This window comes from Eretmochelys imbricata, chromosome 10 (assembly GCF_965152235.1).
Source record: "Eretmochelys imbricata isolate rEreImb1 chromosome 10, rEreImb1.hap1, whole genome shotgun sequence".
Classification (NCBI taxonomy): Eukaryota; Metazoa; Chordata; order Testudines; family Cheloniidae; genus Eretmochelys; species Eretmochelys imbricata.
Genome location: NC_135581.1, coordinates 33,453,268 through 33,471,313, shown reverse-complemented (window position 1 = coordinate 33,471,313; position 18,046 = coordinate 33,453,268). Strand labels below are relative to the sequence as shown.

At 42.3% G+C, this 18,046-nt stretch overlaps 1 protein-coding gene across 1 annotated transcript in view; it reads left to right on the top strand.

Annotated features, from left to right (window-relative positions):
• Nucleotides 1-18,046, top strand: part of LOC144270751 (CREB-binding protein) — a 190,033-nt gene that overhangs the window by 20,278 nt on the left and 151,709 nt on the right. The window contains exon 2 of the mRNA XM_077827415.1: nt 14,119-14,831. Coding sequence (XP_077683541.1) covers nt 14,119-14,831 — 713 coding nt within the window. The remainder of the gene's footprint in view (nt 1-14,118; nt 14,832-18,046) is intronic.

Below are 18,046 nucleotides of genomic sequence, written 5' to 3'. Positions count from 1 at the left end.
CCCACTGCCTGAGGCAGCAGCTCCCAGCCACCATGGGCGGCGGGTGAACCCCGGCAGCTCCCAGGCCACTGCGGCGGTGGCAGGGGGACCCCGGCAGCTCACCGCCCTGGGGCAGAGGGACAACTGGAGCTTCCCACCATGGCGGCAGCAGGGGTACCCCCGCAGCCCCCTACTGCCACGGGGCGCAGTGGGATCCTGGCAGCTTTCTTCTGCCACAGAGGGCCCCAGGAGCTCTGAGCCCTCATGGGTGGTGGGGGCCCCTGAGCTCTCAGTCACCCGCAGCTGCCCCAGTCCCTTCCCAGTTTATCATGGATATTTTTAGTAAAAGTCAGGGACAGATCATGGGCTTCTGCGAATTTTTCTTTGTTGCCAGTGACCTGTCCCTGACTTTTACTAAAAATATCCATGACAAAATCTTAGCCCTAACCATGGTTGGTGGCAGTGACTGTTCCCTTTTTTTCCCTGCCTCATTATTTTTCAAATAAAGTGAAAGTAAAAGCCAAAACAGCATCTTATTTTCTTTCCCCATTCTCCTTCTGTTTTCATCTCCTTTTTATTTCTCTCTTTATTCCTCAAGTGTTTCGTGTGAGCAATTTTATGAGCAGGGCTTTAAAAAAATCTATACTTCTCTGACATTTGGGAAGTTTGCTTGGGCAACTGCTGTTATCCTTTTCAGCATCTACGTTTTCGTTAGGAAAAAAAAACTTTTAGTCCTTACGGTTTTGATGGTAAGCTTCAAAGATGGGCCAGGAGTAAACATGCATTATTGTCTTCCTGTGTCTGCAGACAGATGGCTTCATTAGAATTGGAAAAAGTACAGAGAAGGGCAACAAAAATGATTATGGGTATGGAACAACTTCTATATGAGGAGAGATTTAAAAGACTGCAACTGTTCATCTTAGAAAAGAGACTACTAAGGGGAGGGATATGACAGAGGTCTATAAAATCATTAATGGTGTGGAGAAAGCAAATAAGGAAGTGAAAATTATATTTTCATTGGGTAACACTTGGTTCATGTGTTACCTGATGAAATTAAAAGGCAGCAATTTTAAAAAAACAACAACAAAAGGAAACACTCCTTCACCCAATGCATAGTCAACCTATGGAACTCACTTTCAGGGGATCTTGTGAAGGCCAAAAATATAATGGGGTTAAAAATAAAAAATTAGATAAGTTCATAGAGGATGGGTCCATGAGTGGCTGTTAGCCAAGATGATGAGGGATGCAACTTCATTCTCTGGGTGTCCCTAAATCTCCGACTGTTGGAAACTGGGTTTGGATGACAGGAGATGGATCATTCGATAATAGCCCTGTTCTGTTTATTTCTTCTGAAGCATTGGCCTCTGTTGGAGGACAGGACAGTGGGGTAGATGGACCATTGGCCTAACCCAGTATGGCCATTCTTATGTTCACTGCTATTCAGAGCTTGACAAGCTTCAGCAGAATCAAAATTAACTATAGAGTCTTGTCAGTCTTGCTGTTGCAAATAAGGTTTTGAACAGCAATAATGAAAACTAACTAACGATTTAACTTTGCTGCTTGGGAAAGCAATGAGTAGTACTGAAAGTAAGCGCTACAGTAGTTCACTGGGGCTGGTGGGACATGGAGAGATGATGGAATAATTTAGAAAAGAGAAATATAAAGAGAAATCTGGGGGGAGAAGAAACAAAGTAGGGGCAGAACGGTGTAGAAGAGAAATACAAAGAGGTCATGTAGGGGAGAGAAGGAAAAGATTAAATGTGAACTGAAGACAACAGCTTAAGGTTTACAATGATCTCCTGTAGGAAAGAAAAATAAGTAATTTTCGCTAAATTGGTAAGAGAAGTTAACAAATTCAATGTAGTAATTAGGGTTTGAACAAAAAATCGGCTAAATGGAAAGTTGATAGTGTTACAGTTAAAGTATACAACAGCATTCACTAATTTTACATACTTATTTCCTTGTCACTGCTTTCAGAGTGTTCAGCTGAAGTCTGAGATGCAGCTAGACCCTAGCTGGCTCACATGTATAAGTACCTTCGCAGAGAGAAAATACCAGATACTAACAGGTTCTTGACTCTAGCAGAGTAATGGCTGGAAGCAGAAGCCAGACCAATTTAAACTAGAAGTAAGGCCCATGTTTTTAACAGTGCATGATTAACCATTGGAACAAATTACTAAGATAAGTGACAGACTCTCTATCTCTTGATATCTTCAAACCAAGACTGGATACCTTTGTGGAAGACATGTTTTAGCCAATCAAACACAAATTATTGGGCTTAGTATATGGGTAACTGTGAAATATAATGGCGTCTGATGTATAGGAGGTTTGACTACATGATCTAATGGTCCCTTCTGGTTCTAAACTCCATCTGTTTTAATGACTGCCTCTTTTTTTTTTTTTTTTTTGTAGCCCAGATAAGTTATACAATACAGGGTTTGTTCTAAAACATGGTTTTCAACTTTTTTTCATTTGTGGACCTGTAAAAATTTTTGAATGGAGGTGCATAACCCTTTGGAAATCTTAGACATAGTCTGTGGACCCCCAGGGGTCCGTGGACCACAGTTTGAAAACCACTGTTCTAAAATATGAATTATGTGCATCTCCCTCAATGACAAACTGCTGACCTGATGGATACATATGACCTGTGCTAAAATGTTTCATTTAATTAAAACCTGTCTGTTAACATTCACAACTAATAGTATTGGGAAGGGGCCATTTTAGTAAAGAAGTGTGTGCAGAAGGGAGGGTGGTAATCAGGGGAAGGGGAGTGGAGTTAAGGTAAAGATTGTTGTGTGTGGTAGTGGTAAAGTGGATGGGGGAATAGAGGGTGTGTACTATTAGTCTTTGATGTATTTTTCCACTTCCTTTTGGGGTTATGTCACTTGTGTAGCAACCTTAATGATTGCATAACGAATTCTTTTGTGTGTAAATAAGCTTACTGGCATAGGTCAATTTTTTATGCAGCTAGTATTCTAATGTGTATAGACATCAGAGTGGTTTATTTTACAATTTGTAAGCATCTAGAACTGTGTATAGACATTTAAATAATAAAGATACATAAATTAAAGTTATGGACAAATTTCCCTTCAAGTGACAAAGGGGCATTTTCAGCTCTTAGTAATGTTGGACAGATACAAAGTCAACTGCTCATTTATTCAAAATACCTAAATCAGTACATGATTATGGTGGTTTAATAATTTAAAAAATAACTATGGTTTGATATGAAAGTGAAATGGCTGAACAATGAAAGCCCTTTTCGAATTGTGAAATCACTCTTCAAGCAAGATAGGAATTGTTTTACAGTTTGTGGAGTGGGAGAGGTTGTCCCCATTTATTATTACTTTTTATAATAATGTCACTATCAGCAGGAATGTTCTTATGGCCATTTAAATAAAAAGCTGAATTAGTGGGTATTTTTGAAGGTATTAGCACATTAACATTGAAAATACTATTATGAGGAAAATAACGTAGTTCTTCTGTATAATGTTTTTGGCATGATTCATCCTTCTCATACTCTAGTTATTTAATATCTTTTAAAGTTAGGACATAGAATGATAGGACTGGAGGGGACCTTGACAGCTCATCTAGTCCAGTCCCCTGCACTCATGGCAGGAATAAGTACATTAACGCCTTGCTTAACGTTATAGTTATGTTCCTGAAAAATGCGACTTTAAGCAAAACGATGTTAAGCGAATCCAATTTCCCCATAAGAATTAGTGTAAATGGGGGTGGGGGAGATTAGGTTCCAGGGAAATATTTTTCACCAGACAAAAAGCTAATATATATAATGTGTGTGTGTTTATGCATATGTACACACACACAGAGTATAAGTTTTAAACAAACAATTTAATACTGTACACCGCAATGATGATTGTGAAGCTTGGTTGAGCTGGTGAAGTTAGAGGGTGGGATATTTCACAGGGAATGCCTTACTGCTAAATGATGAACTAGCATTCGGCTGAGCCCTCAAGGGTTAACACGTTGTTAATGTAGCCTCACACTCTACAAGGCAGCACGAATGGAGGGAGGGGAGACAGCATGGGAGACAGAAACACACACCCTGTGTGTGTGTGTGTGAGAGAGAGAGGGAGATGTGCATCTCTCCTGTGAATACACTGACACCACATTTTAAGTACATTTAAAAAGATCAGGAAGTTGAGACAGCAGTTGCGGCCAGCTCTCTATCCTGAGCCCTCTTGTGTCTCCCCCCGCTCTATATGGAGAAGGGGTAAGTGGAGGGCAGGAGTAGGGGGGAGGGGGACACCCTGACATTAGTCCCCCTCTTCCCCTCTCCCCTGCAAAGCAAGCAGGAGGCTCCTAGGAGCAGCTCTAAGGCAGAGGGCAGGAGCAGCACATGGCAGTGGGGGGGAGGGACAGCTGAACTGCTGGCAGTTGTTAGCCTGCTGACCAGCTTCTGCACAGGGAACTTAAGGGAGCGGGGAGCTGCTGGGGGGCTGCTGGTCCACCCTGGTTCCAAGCCCCCACCAGCTAGCTGCAACAAGCTGCTCTTCCTGCAAGCAGTGGACAAAGCAGGCGGCTGCCAAACAGTGTTGTAAGGGAGCATTGCACAACTTTAAATAAGTGTGTTCCCTAATTGACCAGCAACATAACAATGTTAACTGGGATGACTTTAAGTGAGGAGTTACTGTATTATCTAGACCATCCCTGACAGCGTTTGTCTAACCTGCTCTTAAAAATCTCCAATGATGGAGGTTCCACAACCTCTCTAGGCAGTTTATTCCAGTGCTTAGCCATCCTGACAGGACATTTTTCCTAATGTCCAACTTAAACCTCCCTTGCTGCAATTTAAGCCCATTGCTTCGTGTCCTATCCTCAGTAGTTAAGGAAAACAGTTTTTCTCCCTCCTCCTTGTAACAACCTTTTATGTACTTGAAAACTGTTATCATGTCCCCTCTTAGTCTTCTCTTCTCCAGACTAAACAAACCCAGTTTTTTCAATCTTCCCTCATAAGTCATGTTTTCTAGACCTTTAATCATTTTTTTTTGCTCTTCTCTGGACTCTCTCTCCAATTTGTCCACATCTTTCCTGAAATGTGGCACCCAGAATGGACATAATACTCCAGTTGAGGCTTAATCAGCGCAGAATAGAGCAGAAGAATTCCTTTTCGTGTCTTGCTTTCAACACTCCTGCTAATACATCCCAGAATGATGTTTGCTTTTTTGCAACACCATTACACTGTTGACTCATATTTAGCTTGTGGTCCACTATGACCCCCAGATCGCATTCCGCTGTACTTCTTCGTAGGCCGTCATTTCCCATTTTGTATGTGTGCCGCTGATTGCTCTTCCTGAATGGAGTACTTTGCATTTGTCCTTATTGAATTTCATCCTATTTACTTCAGACCATTTCTCCAGTTTGTCCAAATCATTTTGAATTTTAATCCTATCCTCTAAAGCGTGTACCACTCCTCCCAGCTTGGTCCACAAACTTTATAAGTGTACTCTCTATGCCATTATCTAAATAATTGATGAAGATAAACTGAGCAAAACTGGATCCAGAACTGATCCCTGTGGGACCTCACTCATTATGTCCTTCCAGCATGACTGTGAACCACTGATAACTACTCTCTGGGAACGGTTTTCCAACCAGTTTTACACCCACCTTATAGTAGCTCCATCTAGGTTGCATTTCCCTAGTTTATGAGAATGTCATGTGAGACAGTATCAAAAGCTTTAAAGTCAAGATATACCACGTCTACGTCTACGTAAGCTATCAGGTTGGTTTGACACAGTTTGTTCTTGACAAATTCATGCTGACTGTTACTTACCACCTTATTATCTTCTATATGTTTGCAAATTGATTGCTTAATTATTTGCTCCATTATCTTTCCAGATACAGAAGTTAACCTGACTGGTCTGTAATTCCCTGGGTTGTACTGACAACCTTTTTGTAGTATGGCATTATATTTGGCCTTTCCAGTCTTCTGGAATCTCTCCAGTCTTCCATGACTTTTCAAAGATAATCACTAATGGCTCAATTATCTCCTCAGTCAGCTCCTTGATTATTCTAGGATGTATTTCATCAGGCCTTGGTGACTTGAAAACATCTAATCTGTTTAAGTAATTTTTACCTTGTTTTTTCCCTATTTTAGCCTCTTCTGATCCTATATCATTTTCACTGGTATTCACTATGTTAGACGTCCAGTCACCACTAACCTTCCAAGTGAAAACTGAAACAAATAAGTCACTAAGCACCTCTGCTAGTTCCACATTTTCTGTTGTGTCTTCCCCCCCCCCCCCCCCATTGAGTAAGGGGCCTACTCTGTCCTTGCTCTTCCTCTTGCTTCTAATGTATTTTGTTGACTGTTTTCTCGTTACCTTTTATGTCTCTAGCTAGTTTGATCTCATTTCGTGCCTTGGCCTTTCTAATGTCTCTCCCCATCCTTGCGTTATTTGCTTATATTCATTCTTTGTAATTTGACCTAGGTTTCCACTTTTTGTAGGACTCTTTTTTTTGACTTTCAGATCATTGAAGATCTCTCGGTTAAGCCAGGGTGGTCTCTTGCCATACTTCCTATCTTTCCTATGCAGTGCCCTTTCCTTGTGCCTTTAATAATGTCTCTTTGAAGACACCTGTCTTCAATTGTTTTTCCCCTTAGATTTGCTTCCCATGGGATCTTACCTACAAACTCCCTGAGTTTGCTAAAGTCTGCCTTCTTGAAATCCATTATTTTTATTTTGCTGTTCTGCCTTCTATCATTTCATGATCACTTTCACCAAGCTGCCTTCCACTTTCAAATTCTCAACCAGTTCCTCCCTATTTTTCTAAATCAAATTTAGAACAGCCTCTCTCCTAGTAGCTTTCTCCGCCTTCTGAAATTAGAAAATGTCTCCAATACATTCCAAGAACGTGTAGGATAATCTGTGCCCTGCTGTGGTGTTATCCCAACAGATGTCTGTGTAGTTGAAGTCCCCCGTTACTACCAAGTCCTATGTTTTGGATGATTCTGTTAGTTATTTAAAACAGGATGGATTTGATTTAAACATTTCAGACTAGTTTTACAGCTATATCAGAAAATGAATGATTGTTTGGTTATTTCATTTACTAAAGGTAATTGAAACAGTTCACCTCCCAATGACTTCATAAATATCTATCTCCAATTCAACAGGTTAATCATAAATATTTGGAGGATTTTCTTGCCGTGCTGTATTAGGAGGAGAACATCACCAGACAGACATTTAAATTGTTTTATTTAACTAAAAGAAAACATTATGTATTCTGGATTTCTTTTCTTCAACAGCAAACATAATAATTTAACAAAACAAGCATATGAATTTTTGAATTTAGTTAAACATTCAAGTTTTTTAAAATCAGGTTTGTTTTTGTTAAAATTGTTAACTAAAATAGTTAAATGAAATAATAAAAACAAAAATTAAATTGACTGCGTCAGCCAGGTCAGCATGAGAAACTTAAAATATTGGCTTCTGCAGCTAACTCAATGGTCTTCACCTTCATTTTCCTGTTTGTAATCTGGAGAAGGAAAAAAAAGCTTTCCTGCTTTTTCGGGTCCCAAATGATTTCTCAATGTGGAATGAATTAGTCCAAAGGAAGAAAATATTCTTTCTACATCGGCAGAAGAAGCTACTGCTGTTAAAAGTGAGATGATCACTTCAGCAGTCTCTAAATCCAAGTGCTTAAGTGACTTCCACCAGTTCACTGGTGTGACTTTCTTTAAAACCTCATCAGCAAACATATATTTCTTGTTTCAGAGTAACAGCCGTGTTAGTCTGTATTCGCAAAAAGAAAAGGAGTGCTTGTGGCACCTTAGAGACTAATCAATTTATTTGCATGGTTCACCCTTAGCGCTGAAGTTTATTATAGTTGGCATTATGGAGGGATGATTGCTGGATGTCCATGTCATAGCCAACTCCTCTTCTTCAGCACTTAAGGTTTGACCTTGATATGGAGTATTGAGAATTTTTGCAAGAAAATGAGTTGGAGATTGTGCTTGTCCCGTTCATTTTTTTTAATGCTTCTAATTTAACTCTTGTCATTGCATATTTCTCTTTTTAAGATGTCACTCAGTTCCTTTCAAATTTCAACAGTGTCAGCAGTAAAACATCTACACCTCTACCCCGATATAACGCGATCCGATATAACGCGGGCGCGCATGTAACCTGGTAAAGCTCCGACACGCTGCTCTGAGCAGCGTGTTAAGGGGGCCAGGCTGGGCCGGGGCTGAGGGGTTGGATAAGGGGCAGAGGGTCTCGGGGGCGTTCAGGGGCTCCCCTCCACCAGGGTCTGGGAGGCAGGAGCTGTGCGGGGGGCACATTTGGGGGCCCCGCAGTCCCAGAGTGGCCCGAAGGATTAGCTCCGCATCCCTTGCCCCAGCCCCAGCCGTGTCGCTCGCGGGAGGGGGCTTGGGGGAAGGGATCCCCCCCGCACTCACCGGCAGTGGTGGAAGCGGAGCAGCCTGGCCCCAGCCCGCTCCACTCCACCAGCTCCCAGCCGCGGTGCTCTGCTTCCCGCCGCAGGTGAGTGCGGGACCTTTCCCCAACCCTGCCCACAGCGACATGGCTGGGGCTGGGGCAAGGAAAGCGGAGTAGGCTGGGGCCGCATCTCTCAGCTTCCTGCCGCAGGTGAGTGCAGGGGGCGTCCTTTCCCCAACCTCCCTGCACTCACCGGCGGCAGGAAATGGAGTGCCATGGCTGGGAGGTGGCGGAGTGAAGTGGGCTGGGGCCGCATTGCTCCGCTTCCCGCCGTTGCAGGTGAGTGCCTGTTGGGGCGAGGGGTGTGGATAGGGGTCGAAGCAGTCGGGACAGGGAACAGGGGGGTTGGATAGGGGGTGGGGTTCTGGGGGTGATTAGGGATGGGGGTCTCTGGAGGGGGCAGTCAGGAAATAAGGAACGGGGGGTGCCAAAGCAAGTTTGATACAATGCGGTCTCACCTATAATGCTTTGAGATTTTTTTTAGTCTCCTGAGGACCGCGTTCTATTGGCGTAGAGGTGTATTTCCCTGCATTTTGTTCAAGCCTACAGAAATAGGCTTCAGAGTACTCGGCATGTGTTCAACATTTCTCTTAAGCCCAATGTTGAGAACTTTGGCTGTGACAGTGCCATCTGTTTTTTTTTATGATTTTGTTCACAAACTTGTCATCGGATTAGGCCAGTTCTTGATACAGTGCTCAAAACAGTCCACTACTGAATTCCCTCGCATATCTTGTGGGAGAGTTAGCTTGGTTCCTCCCACTTTTTTCAGAGCAGCTGCTTCAAAGCAGTTGTTACGGAAGGATTCTGCAATTTCAACAACATTAGCCTTTATTTCTGGAACACTGAAGTCTTTGGCTAGGAGGTGCACTAAATGAGCACTGCAACCGTATGTTGTTAGCTTGGGACTCTCTTCACTCCCTTGTAAATAGGTTCTTCTCGTCTTGGATACATTTGCAGCATTGTCTGTGACCAAGCTGTGTACTAGACATTTGAATTTTTTCCCCACAGTTTGATATAGCTTTTATTGCTGCTACTTGTAAGTATTCTGCTATGTGTCCATTTCCTGATGTATCAGTTGTTTCTGTTAGGAATTCCCTTCTTCTGTGGTAATCTGCTGGTTCTTATCACAGACTTATTTTATGGTTGTGTCTGGATGATGGAGAATTGTTTTTTCGTTTTGCTAGAGGTGATATACTGTGGCTATGTGACATACATGATGTGATTGAAACGCTATCATTGGCAGATAACTCTGAAACTATACAAAATGATAGTGATCTTGAAGGTGGATAATCTTCAGAGGATGGATTCTTCTAAACAAAATAAGTCAGTGCAGTTAGTTAATTATTATTACCATACTGCTTATTTAGGGTATTACTCATTGCGTTAACTGACACTCCGTACTACTTTAAAGGTGAAATTGTAAAAGGAAGATCTGCCTATTTCAGCTATTTATTTTTTATCACAATTGCATCTAAAGTGATAGTACCGTAGAATGACAACTATATTTTTTCCTCAAACATGAAAATTCAAGAATAGTCAAGAAGGAAGACAGGCAGTCCTTAAGAAAGAAGTGTAAAATAAAAGTTTACCATCCTGAAGATCCTGCATGTTCAGACATGTTCCTTTCATCATCTTCAACGCAGCTTCCTCTTGAGAAGGAACACTTCTCATGATGTTTCATTCGGGCAACCAGGCCTTGCATTTCTTTGTTGCACTGTTTGCATTTTGCATGCATGCCTGTTTTACTCACAGGTAGAGGAACTTCATTTAAAATATTCCCAAACTGGGTCTCTCTTTACGGCTTGCTGCCATTAGAGGTTTTCCCTTCTAGTGAGAGAATGGTATGGTAGATCTCAAATCAATGAAGGCTATACTCAGAAAGACCTCAAGACTTCTAGAAAATGCTGCTCAAACAGTTTCACTTCTGTTTCTACTGTCTGTCCCTCCCGTCTCACATTTATCTCCAGACTTCTTCTCCTTGTTCGGATCTATTCCACCCCCAACAATCTTCTACCATTGAACTTTTGAAATTTTGCACTTTTAGAGAGAGGTAAGGGATTGATTCTATACATAAATTTGCAGAGGGACAATAGGGTTGAGGTCTGTTATTTCTCACCTCTGTATATTTATTTTAAAACATTTTTGCTGTTAACAAGCATGTCATCTCTGGAGACACAAATACACTGTTTGAGAACTGCAAAACTAAACATCTCTGATGGTATCTTCTAGACTGAGTACTGAATCCCATTGGGTAGATAGAAAGTTTAACCTAAATAATCTATACAAAAGCCCATGGACTCCCATAAGATTGGAACTATTGGAACTCATTTACAAAACTTTTCTTAAACATTATATGAATATGTTGTCTCATACTATAGAATTCAAATTTCTAATCTCTATTCCATGATGAGATATCTTGGAGCTATAATATATCTTAAAATCGCCCCCCCCCCCATTTGTCTCTTCTGCAGACTAAATAATCCCAGTTCCCTCAGCCTCTCCTCAAAAGTCATGTGCTCCAGCCCCCTAACCATTTTTATTGCCCTCTGCTGGACACTCTCCAATTTTTCTACATCCTTCTTGTAGTGTGGGGCCCAAAACTGGTCACAGTACTACAGATGAGGTGTCATCAATGCCGAATAGAGGGGAATGATCATGTCCCTTGATCTGCTGGCAGTGCTCCTACTTATACAGCCCAAAATGCTGTTTGCCTTCTTGGCAACAAGGGCACACTGTTGACTCATATCCAACTTCTCATCCACTGTAACCCCTAGGTCCTTTTCTGCAGAACTGCTGCCTAGTCACTTGGTCCCTAGTCTGTAGCAGTGCATGGGATTCTTCCATCCTAAGTGCAGGACTCTGCCCTTGTCCTTGTTGAACCTCATCAGATTTCTTTTGGCCCAATCCTCTAATTTGTCTAGGTCCCTCTGTATCCTGTCCCTACCCTCCAGCCTATCTACCACTCCTCCCAGTTTAGTGTCATCTGCAAACTTGCTGAGAGTGCAATCCACACCATCCCCCTGATCGTTAATGAAGATGTTGAACAAAACCGGCCCCAGGACCGACCCCGGGGCACACTGTTTGATACCAGCTGCTAACTAGACATGGAGCCATTGATCACTGCCTGTTCAGCCCGATAGTCTAGCCAGCTTTCTATCCACCTTATAGTCCATTCATCTAGCTCATACTTCTTTAACTTGCTGACAAGAATACTATCAAAAGCTTTGCTAAAGTCAAGGAATAACACGTCCACTGCTTTCCCCTCATCCAGAGCCAGTTATCTCATAATTTTTTTTTATTTTATTTTTTTTGATGATGTCCGCAGCTGGGGTCCCTCACTCCTCTCCTCTGGGGAGCGGGCTAGCAGCCCCCGCCCCCCCAAGGGGCTACAGTTATCTCCTCATAGAAGGCAGTCAAGTTAGTCAGGCATGACTTGCCCATGGTGAATCCATGCTAACTGTTCCAGATCACTTTCCTTTCCTTGAACTGCTTCAAAATTGATTACTAGAGGACCTGCTCCATGATTTTTCCAGGGATTGAGGTGAGGCTGACTGGCCTGTAGTTCCCCAGATCCTCCTCCTTCCCTTTTTTAAAGATGGGTGCTACATTAGCCTTTTTTCAGTCATCTGGGACCTCCCCCGATTGCCATGAGTTTTCAAAGATAATGACCAATGGCTCTTCAATCACATCTGCCAACTCCTTTAGCACCCTCGGATGCAGCGCATCCGGCTCTGTGGATGCTCATCCCAGCTTTTCTAAATACTCCTGAACCACTTCTTTCTTCACAGAGGGCTGGTCACCTCCTCCCCATGCTGTGCTGCCCGGTGCAGTAGTCTGGGAGCTGATCTTGTTCGTGAAGGTAGAGGGAAAAAAAGCATTGAGTACATTAGCTTTTTCCACATCCTCTGTCACTAGGTTGCCTTCCTCATTCAGCAAGGGGCCAACTCTTTCCTTGACTTTCTTCTTGTTGCTAACATACCTGAAGAAACCCTTCTTGTTACTCTTAACATCTCTTGCTAGCTGCAACTCCAATTGTGATTTGGCCTTCCTGATTTCATTCCTGCATGCCTGAGCAATATTTTTATACTCCTCCCTGGTCATTTGTCCAATCTTCCACTTCTTGTAAGCTTCTTTTTTGTGTTCAAGATCAGCAAGGATTTCTCTGTTAAGCCAAGCTGGTCGCCTGCCATATTTCCTGTTCTTTCTACATATCGGGATGGTTTGTTCCTGCAACCTCAATAAGGATTCTTTAAAATACAGCCAGCTCTTCTGGACTCCTTTCTCCCTCATGTTGTTCTCCCAGGGGATCCTGCCCATCAGTTCCCTGAGGGAGTGAAAGTCTGCTTTTCTGAAATCCAGGATCCGTATTTCGCTGCTCTCCTTTCTTCCTTTGGTCAGGATCCTGAACTCGACCGTCTCATGGTCACTGCCTCCCAGGTTCCCATCCACTTTTGCTTCCCCTACTAATTTATACCTCGCAGTAGGGTCATACTTCGCAGTATCTTTAGTGCCCACATGGATGAGTAGCATGGGGTAGTAGTCAGAGGGCCGGATGATCCTCAACAATCCCTCTGTAACGTCTCCGATATGGGCCCCTGGCAGGCAGCTTACCTCCATGTCAGGACATGTCATGTCAGGACAACAGCTGGGGGCCTCTCAAAAAAGAGTCACCAGTCATCACTATCATATATTTCCTCTTGGGAGTGGTGGCTGTGATCTTCCCAGCCTTGGGGGTAGATGGCTTCTCCTCCTCCACCTTTGTGGGTGGTTCCTCATTGTCAGGGCACCATACCTGTTTTCCATCACCATGGTGGGTGGGTTGGGAGTATAGGTGGAGCACTGCCTGCTGTCAGAAGTAACCAGCTGCCGGTGTCCTCCCTGTGACAGAGCCATCTGTTCCTCCCCCAGGGTTTGACAGCAATCCTCTGAAACTGTGTAGCTTCCTTCAGCCTTGGATATCTCCACATGAAATCTCCACATAATCTTAATGAATTCGAGTTCTTAATCTGAGAGCCGTATTGTAGGACAGTGCTGTGCTCAGAATGTGAGAGATGGAATAGCATTTATATTGTAATATACTTCACTGGCCTAACTGTAGAAGTGATTTTATATATTGATCGATTTTTTTTTATTGGGGGGGGGAGGGTCAGGTGTATTAGGAAGTGACTTGCCTAGTACGGAGACTTGAATAAAGGGAAGACTTATATGAAGAGTAGTTTAGTTTGCCAGTTATCTCCTGTTCCCTGCTGAATTTGCAAATGTTTGAGGACGCTAACATTGTTAAACCTATTTTCTTTTGTTTGATGCTGTAGTGAAGTCATAACTGATGTTTTGAAAACAACAGCAGCAAAAACTTAGGACAAATATGTACATTTAAGTGGGGAGTACTTCCACTTAATCTGCTTTACAGAGTTGTACTTTGCGTACGTTTCAGTGGAGATGCACTTTCTGTATAAAAACAATCTATAATTACTGCTGCATCTGCAGTCACTCTTTCCCTGTGGAGATATTGATGGATATTAATAAGTAAATATTAGTAGTAAAATAAGGCATACATTTTTGGATTTGTGTTAACATATAACGTCTCTTGTTATGGTTAAAATAAAGTTATATGAACAAATAGACTATAGTTGCTTTGCCTGTTCGTGTATTTGGTGTCTTATATAAATTTCTGTTTAACTTGTAGATTTTGGATCTCTGTTTGACTTGGAAAATGATCTTCCTGATGAGCTGATCCCCAATGGAGAGTTAAGCCTTCTAAATAGCAGTGGAAATCTTGTTCCAGATGCAGCTTCCAAACACAAACAACTTTCTGAACTTCTAAGGGGAAGCGGTAGCTCTACCCTAAATCCTGGGATTGGAAATGTGAACTCAAATAGCCCTGTCCAGCAAGGAGTTGGTAGCCAAGTCCAAGGGCAGCCGAACAGTGCTAACATTAGTAATCTGGGTGCTATGGGTAAGAGCCCTTTAAACCAGGGAGACACTTCTGCTTCAAGCCTGGCAAAGCAGGCAGCCAGCACCTCTGGACCTACCACACCTGCATCACAAGCACTGAACTCTCAAGCACAAAAGCAAGTGGGGATGGTGACAAGCAGCCCTGCAACATCACAGACTGGACCTGGGATATGTATGAATGCTAATTTCAGTCAGACTCACCAGGGCCTTCTCAACAGTAACTCTGGCCACAATTTAATGAATCAGCCTCAGCAAGGACAAGGGCAGGTAATGAATGGATCTCTTGGGGCAGCTGGAAGAGGAAGGGGAGCAGGAATGCAATATTCTGCCCCTTCCATGCAAGGGAATGCAGGCAGTGTGCTGGCAGAGACTTTAACTCAAGTGTCACCACAGATGGCTGGTCATGCAGGCCTGAACACAGCACAGACAGGAGCAATGACAAAAGTATGTACATATAACTTTATAAATTCTATCTGTCTAGATGCATGTTTTTCCTCCAGGTATCTGAGAAATTGATTTTAGTAACTGATAAAAATTCAGGCGTCTTGAAAGTATTTGTTTTCAGTTTTTATTAGGTGTAAATTAGATATCCCTGGTTCATGTAAAACTAAGATACTAGACTTTTAGTAGTGATGAGTGTAATTTAACTGACTGTGTGCTAAAGATCCCAAACAGATCACATTTCTGAGCGGAAGAGGAAACTTTGGTCCTGCTTAAGTAATCTGTTTATCATGTGAAAATTTTAAAGATTTCATGCTTACAATAGAATATGTGTAATTTAAAGAAAATTGGGTTTTGAAGTTTCATTTTAAAATTAGCCTAATACTATAAATTCTGTGTATCAAGTCTTTTCAGCAATGAATGTTTCACTGTTTAAAAAAAATTCTGATTCAACTCTGATTCTCTTATTGCGTTCCATTGTGTGTAGTAAGAAAAAGAAAAGAGGAAAAATTTGCTTTGTGAATTCTGCACTTATCCGTTTCAGGCATTAGGATGTCCTGAAAATGAGACACAATGAAAGCACTGCTTTTATTATCATCATAAATGAAAATGGCTGTTTAGAATCTCTTTGAAGAAGGCTAAAACTAGGACAAAATCTTGCTAGTAAGTTATTGGAAGAGAAGAATTCAGTGGCCCGAAAAAGAAAAGAAAATGGTTTACTGACCATTTCTGTATGCTTTACTCTAGCAAACAGAAAAAGTGTTTATTTCAAGCTAAGCACATTTAGTACTGATAAAAGGTGCTAGACTGAGAGGCTTGAAGATATGTACCTGTTTACAGAAAAATTACAGAATAGGCAGAGGCAATACACGCTTCTCCATACTGCCATGTCAGTATGCTCCCATTGAAGTCTTTGGCTTCTTTGCTTAAAGACGGGTACCAATTAGCAGAATTATAGTGACTGTTTTTGTGATGTAGACACCCTGTCTGTCAGAGGGCTATGAGACCGTCAGAGACAGTACAAGTGTGTGAGTGGCAAGTCACCCATTTATAGCGCCCCTCTTCCCCTCCTCCCCCCCCCCCCCCCCCCCCACACACAGCTGAAGAGCAGAGTCAGAGTTTTTGTATTTATTGCATTTATCGATCTGGTCTAAAACACATCTCTTACTAGTGGGTGGGGAAAAGTCATGTTTCACAAGTTAAGCAAAACTGCTATTGTCAGAGTCTCTTTTCATATTGGAATCTCAGGGACCCCACTTTTGTGTATTGTTGCTGTAGTTACAAATTTGAGATATTGGAAAAGTGTAAAAGTCGTGTGGTAGTATTGGACACTGACATCCTATTTAGCCACTGAACACAAAAAGGCAGGTTCAGTTTCCATTACCACTCAGTTCTTTACGCTTCTGCTGAAACTGCAAACAAGAATGCATTGAGTAGTTTGGTGATGTGGCTACATATCTCTTTGGGTTCTGTTATGAAGACTGTTTATTTCACATAGGCCACTAGGCTAAACCTGACAGGGGAAGAGCATATTTTCTGTGTGAAGTGTAGTCTACCAGCCACTTCACTTCTTCAACAGCTGGGAGTGCAGAGCTTTCTAGTAAGGAATTTCCCTGGACCCTGTCTGAGGGTTGGGGACCATTTTAGTATCACTCTTGGCTGCAGTGTGTTAAATTTGTTGGTTCGTTGCTGACAGAAGTTGGGGCACAAATTCTGCTCATCCCCATTGGGGGATGATTTTCTTTATTTTAACGAAGGGAAGCTTAAAGGTCTAAACAGATTGGCAGCATGATGTAAAGCTGAGCATACTTATCGTCAGTCTATGAACCTAAACATTTAGATGCTCTTTGTATAGCGATTGACTGCTATAGTTACAGGAGAAGAATGGTTATTGGGAAGTAAGTAGGGAAAGGGGTAGGTGATTATTTTCTTGTACTAGATTTGTTTTTCTCTGAAATGTGTGGAAATGGAATGAAAATATCTAATTATTTGGCTTATTTCTGTTTTTTAAAAACAACAAGGAGTCCGGCCACCAGACTAACACGGCTATCCCCGATACTTGATTTTTTAAAAAGTAACCCATTGGAGCAGGTTTCTTTAGCTTCTACGCAGCTGTGTTATGTAGGTTATAACTTGATTGTATGCACTTAAGATGAAATGGACTTTGGGGCAGAGGTCCTTACTTGGGCCAGAGGTCCTTACTTGGGTCCTCTGCCCTGGAGTTAATTTTACCAGTTTTGAGGAAGAATCACTTATCAAGCTGAATGGAGGTCATGTGACTTCTGCTTTTTTATTCTGTGATGCAATTTTTTTTTTTTAAAGAACTTATCAATGACATATATTTCAAACACTCAGGAAGACAAGTTCTCTGTTGAAGAGGCCTTTCAGTCTGTGGCCCTGATCTCGCAATGCGTTGGGTTCTAAACAGAGTATGTGGAAGAGTGTGGTTTGCTTAGTGCAGCAAAAAAAAGGCTGAGAGATTATATGACTTCTCTGGATAAATACATTAGGGGGTAAGCACTAGGGAGGGTGATGAGCTATTAAACTAAAGACAATGTTGGTACAAGCACAAATGGTTATAAATTAGCCATGAACAAATTCAGTCTGGAAATTAGAAGGAGGCCATCAGAGGGGACGGGTTCTGGAATAGCATGCCAATAGGAATTGTGGGGGCAAACAACTTATTTAGTTTTAAGAAAAGCTGGACAAATGTACTGTGGTTGTACGCCAGCTTACTTGTGATGGTTGGGGGCAGGGCTCAACAGCTTTGGATTCACTTCTGGCTTATGTCCTATATTCCTAAAAGCTCATGCTTCAGGGTTTCAGCCAGATTCCTGCAGGGGTCAGAAAGAGATCAACCGCCCTTCCCCAAGGGGAATAAATAGTATTCTAGTGTTGGTTTTTTGTTTTTTTAACCCCTTCCTCTGAAAGCATAGAGAAGGCCACGATGGAGGGGACTTTGGAGGGGAAGGCAAGGACTCTTAGGTGGCACTGAGCATTCTCTCTGGTGCTTGCCTGGCTGATTCTTATGTGCTCAGGATCTGACTGATTGCAATATGTGAGGTCAGGAAGGAATTTTAATTAGCAGTGACCTTGGGGAGGGGGTTGCTTTCCTCTGCAGCATGTAGTTGTGGGTCACGTGCCAGGGTTATCTGGGTGTATCTTAATAATTTCTCTGCCATTGTGGGGGCCTTCGGCACTGGTGCACCTTGGTCCCT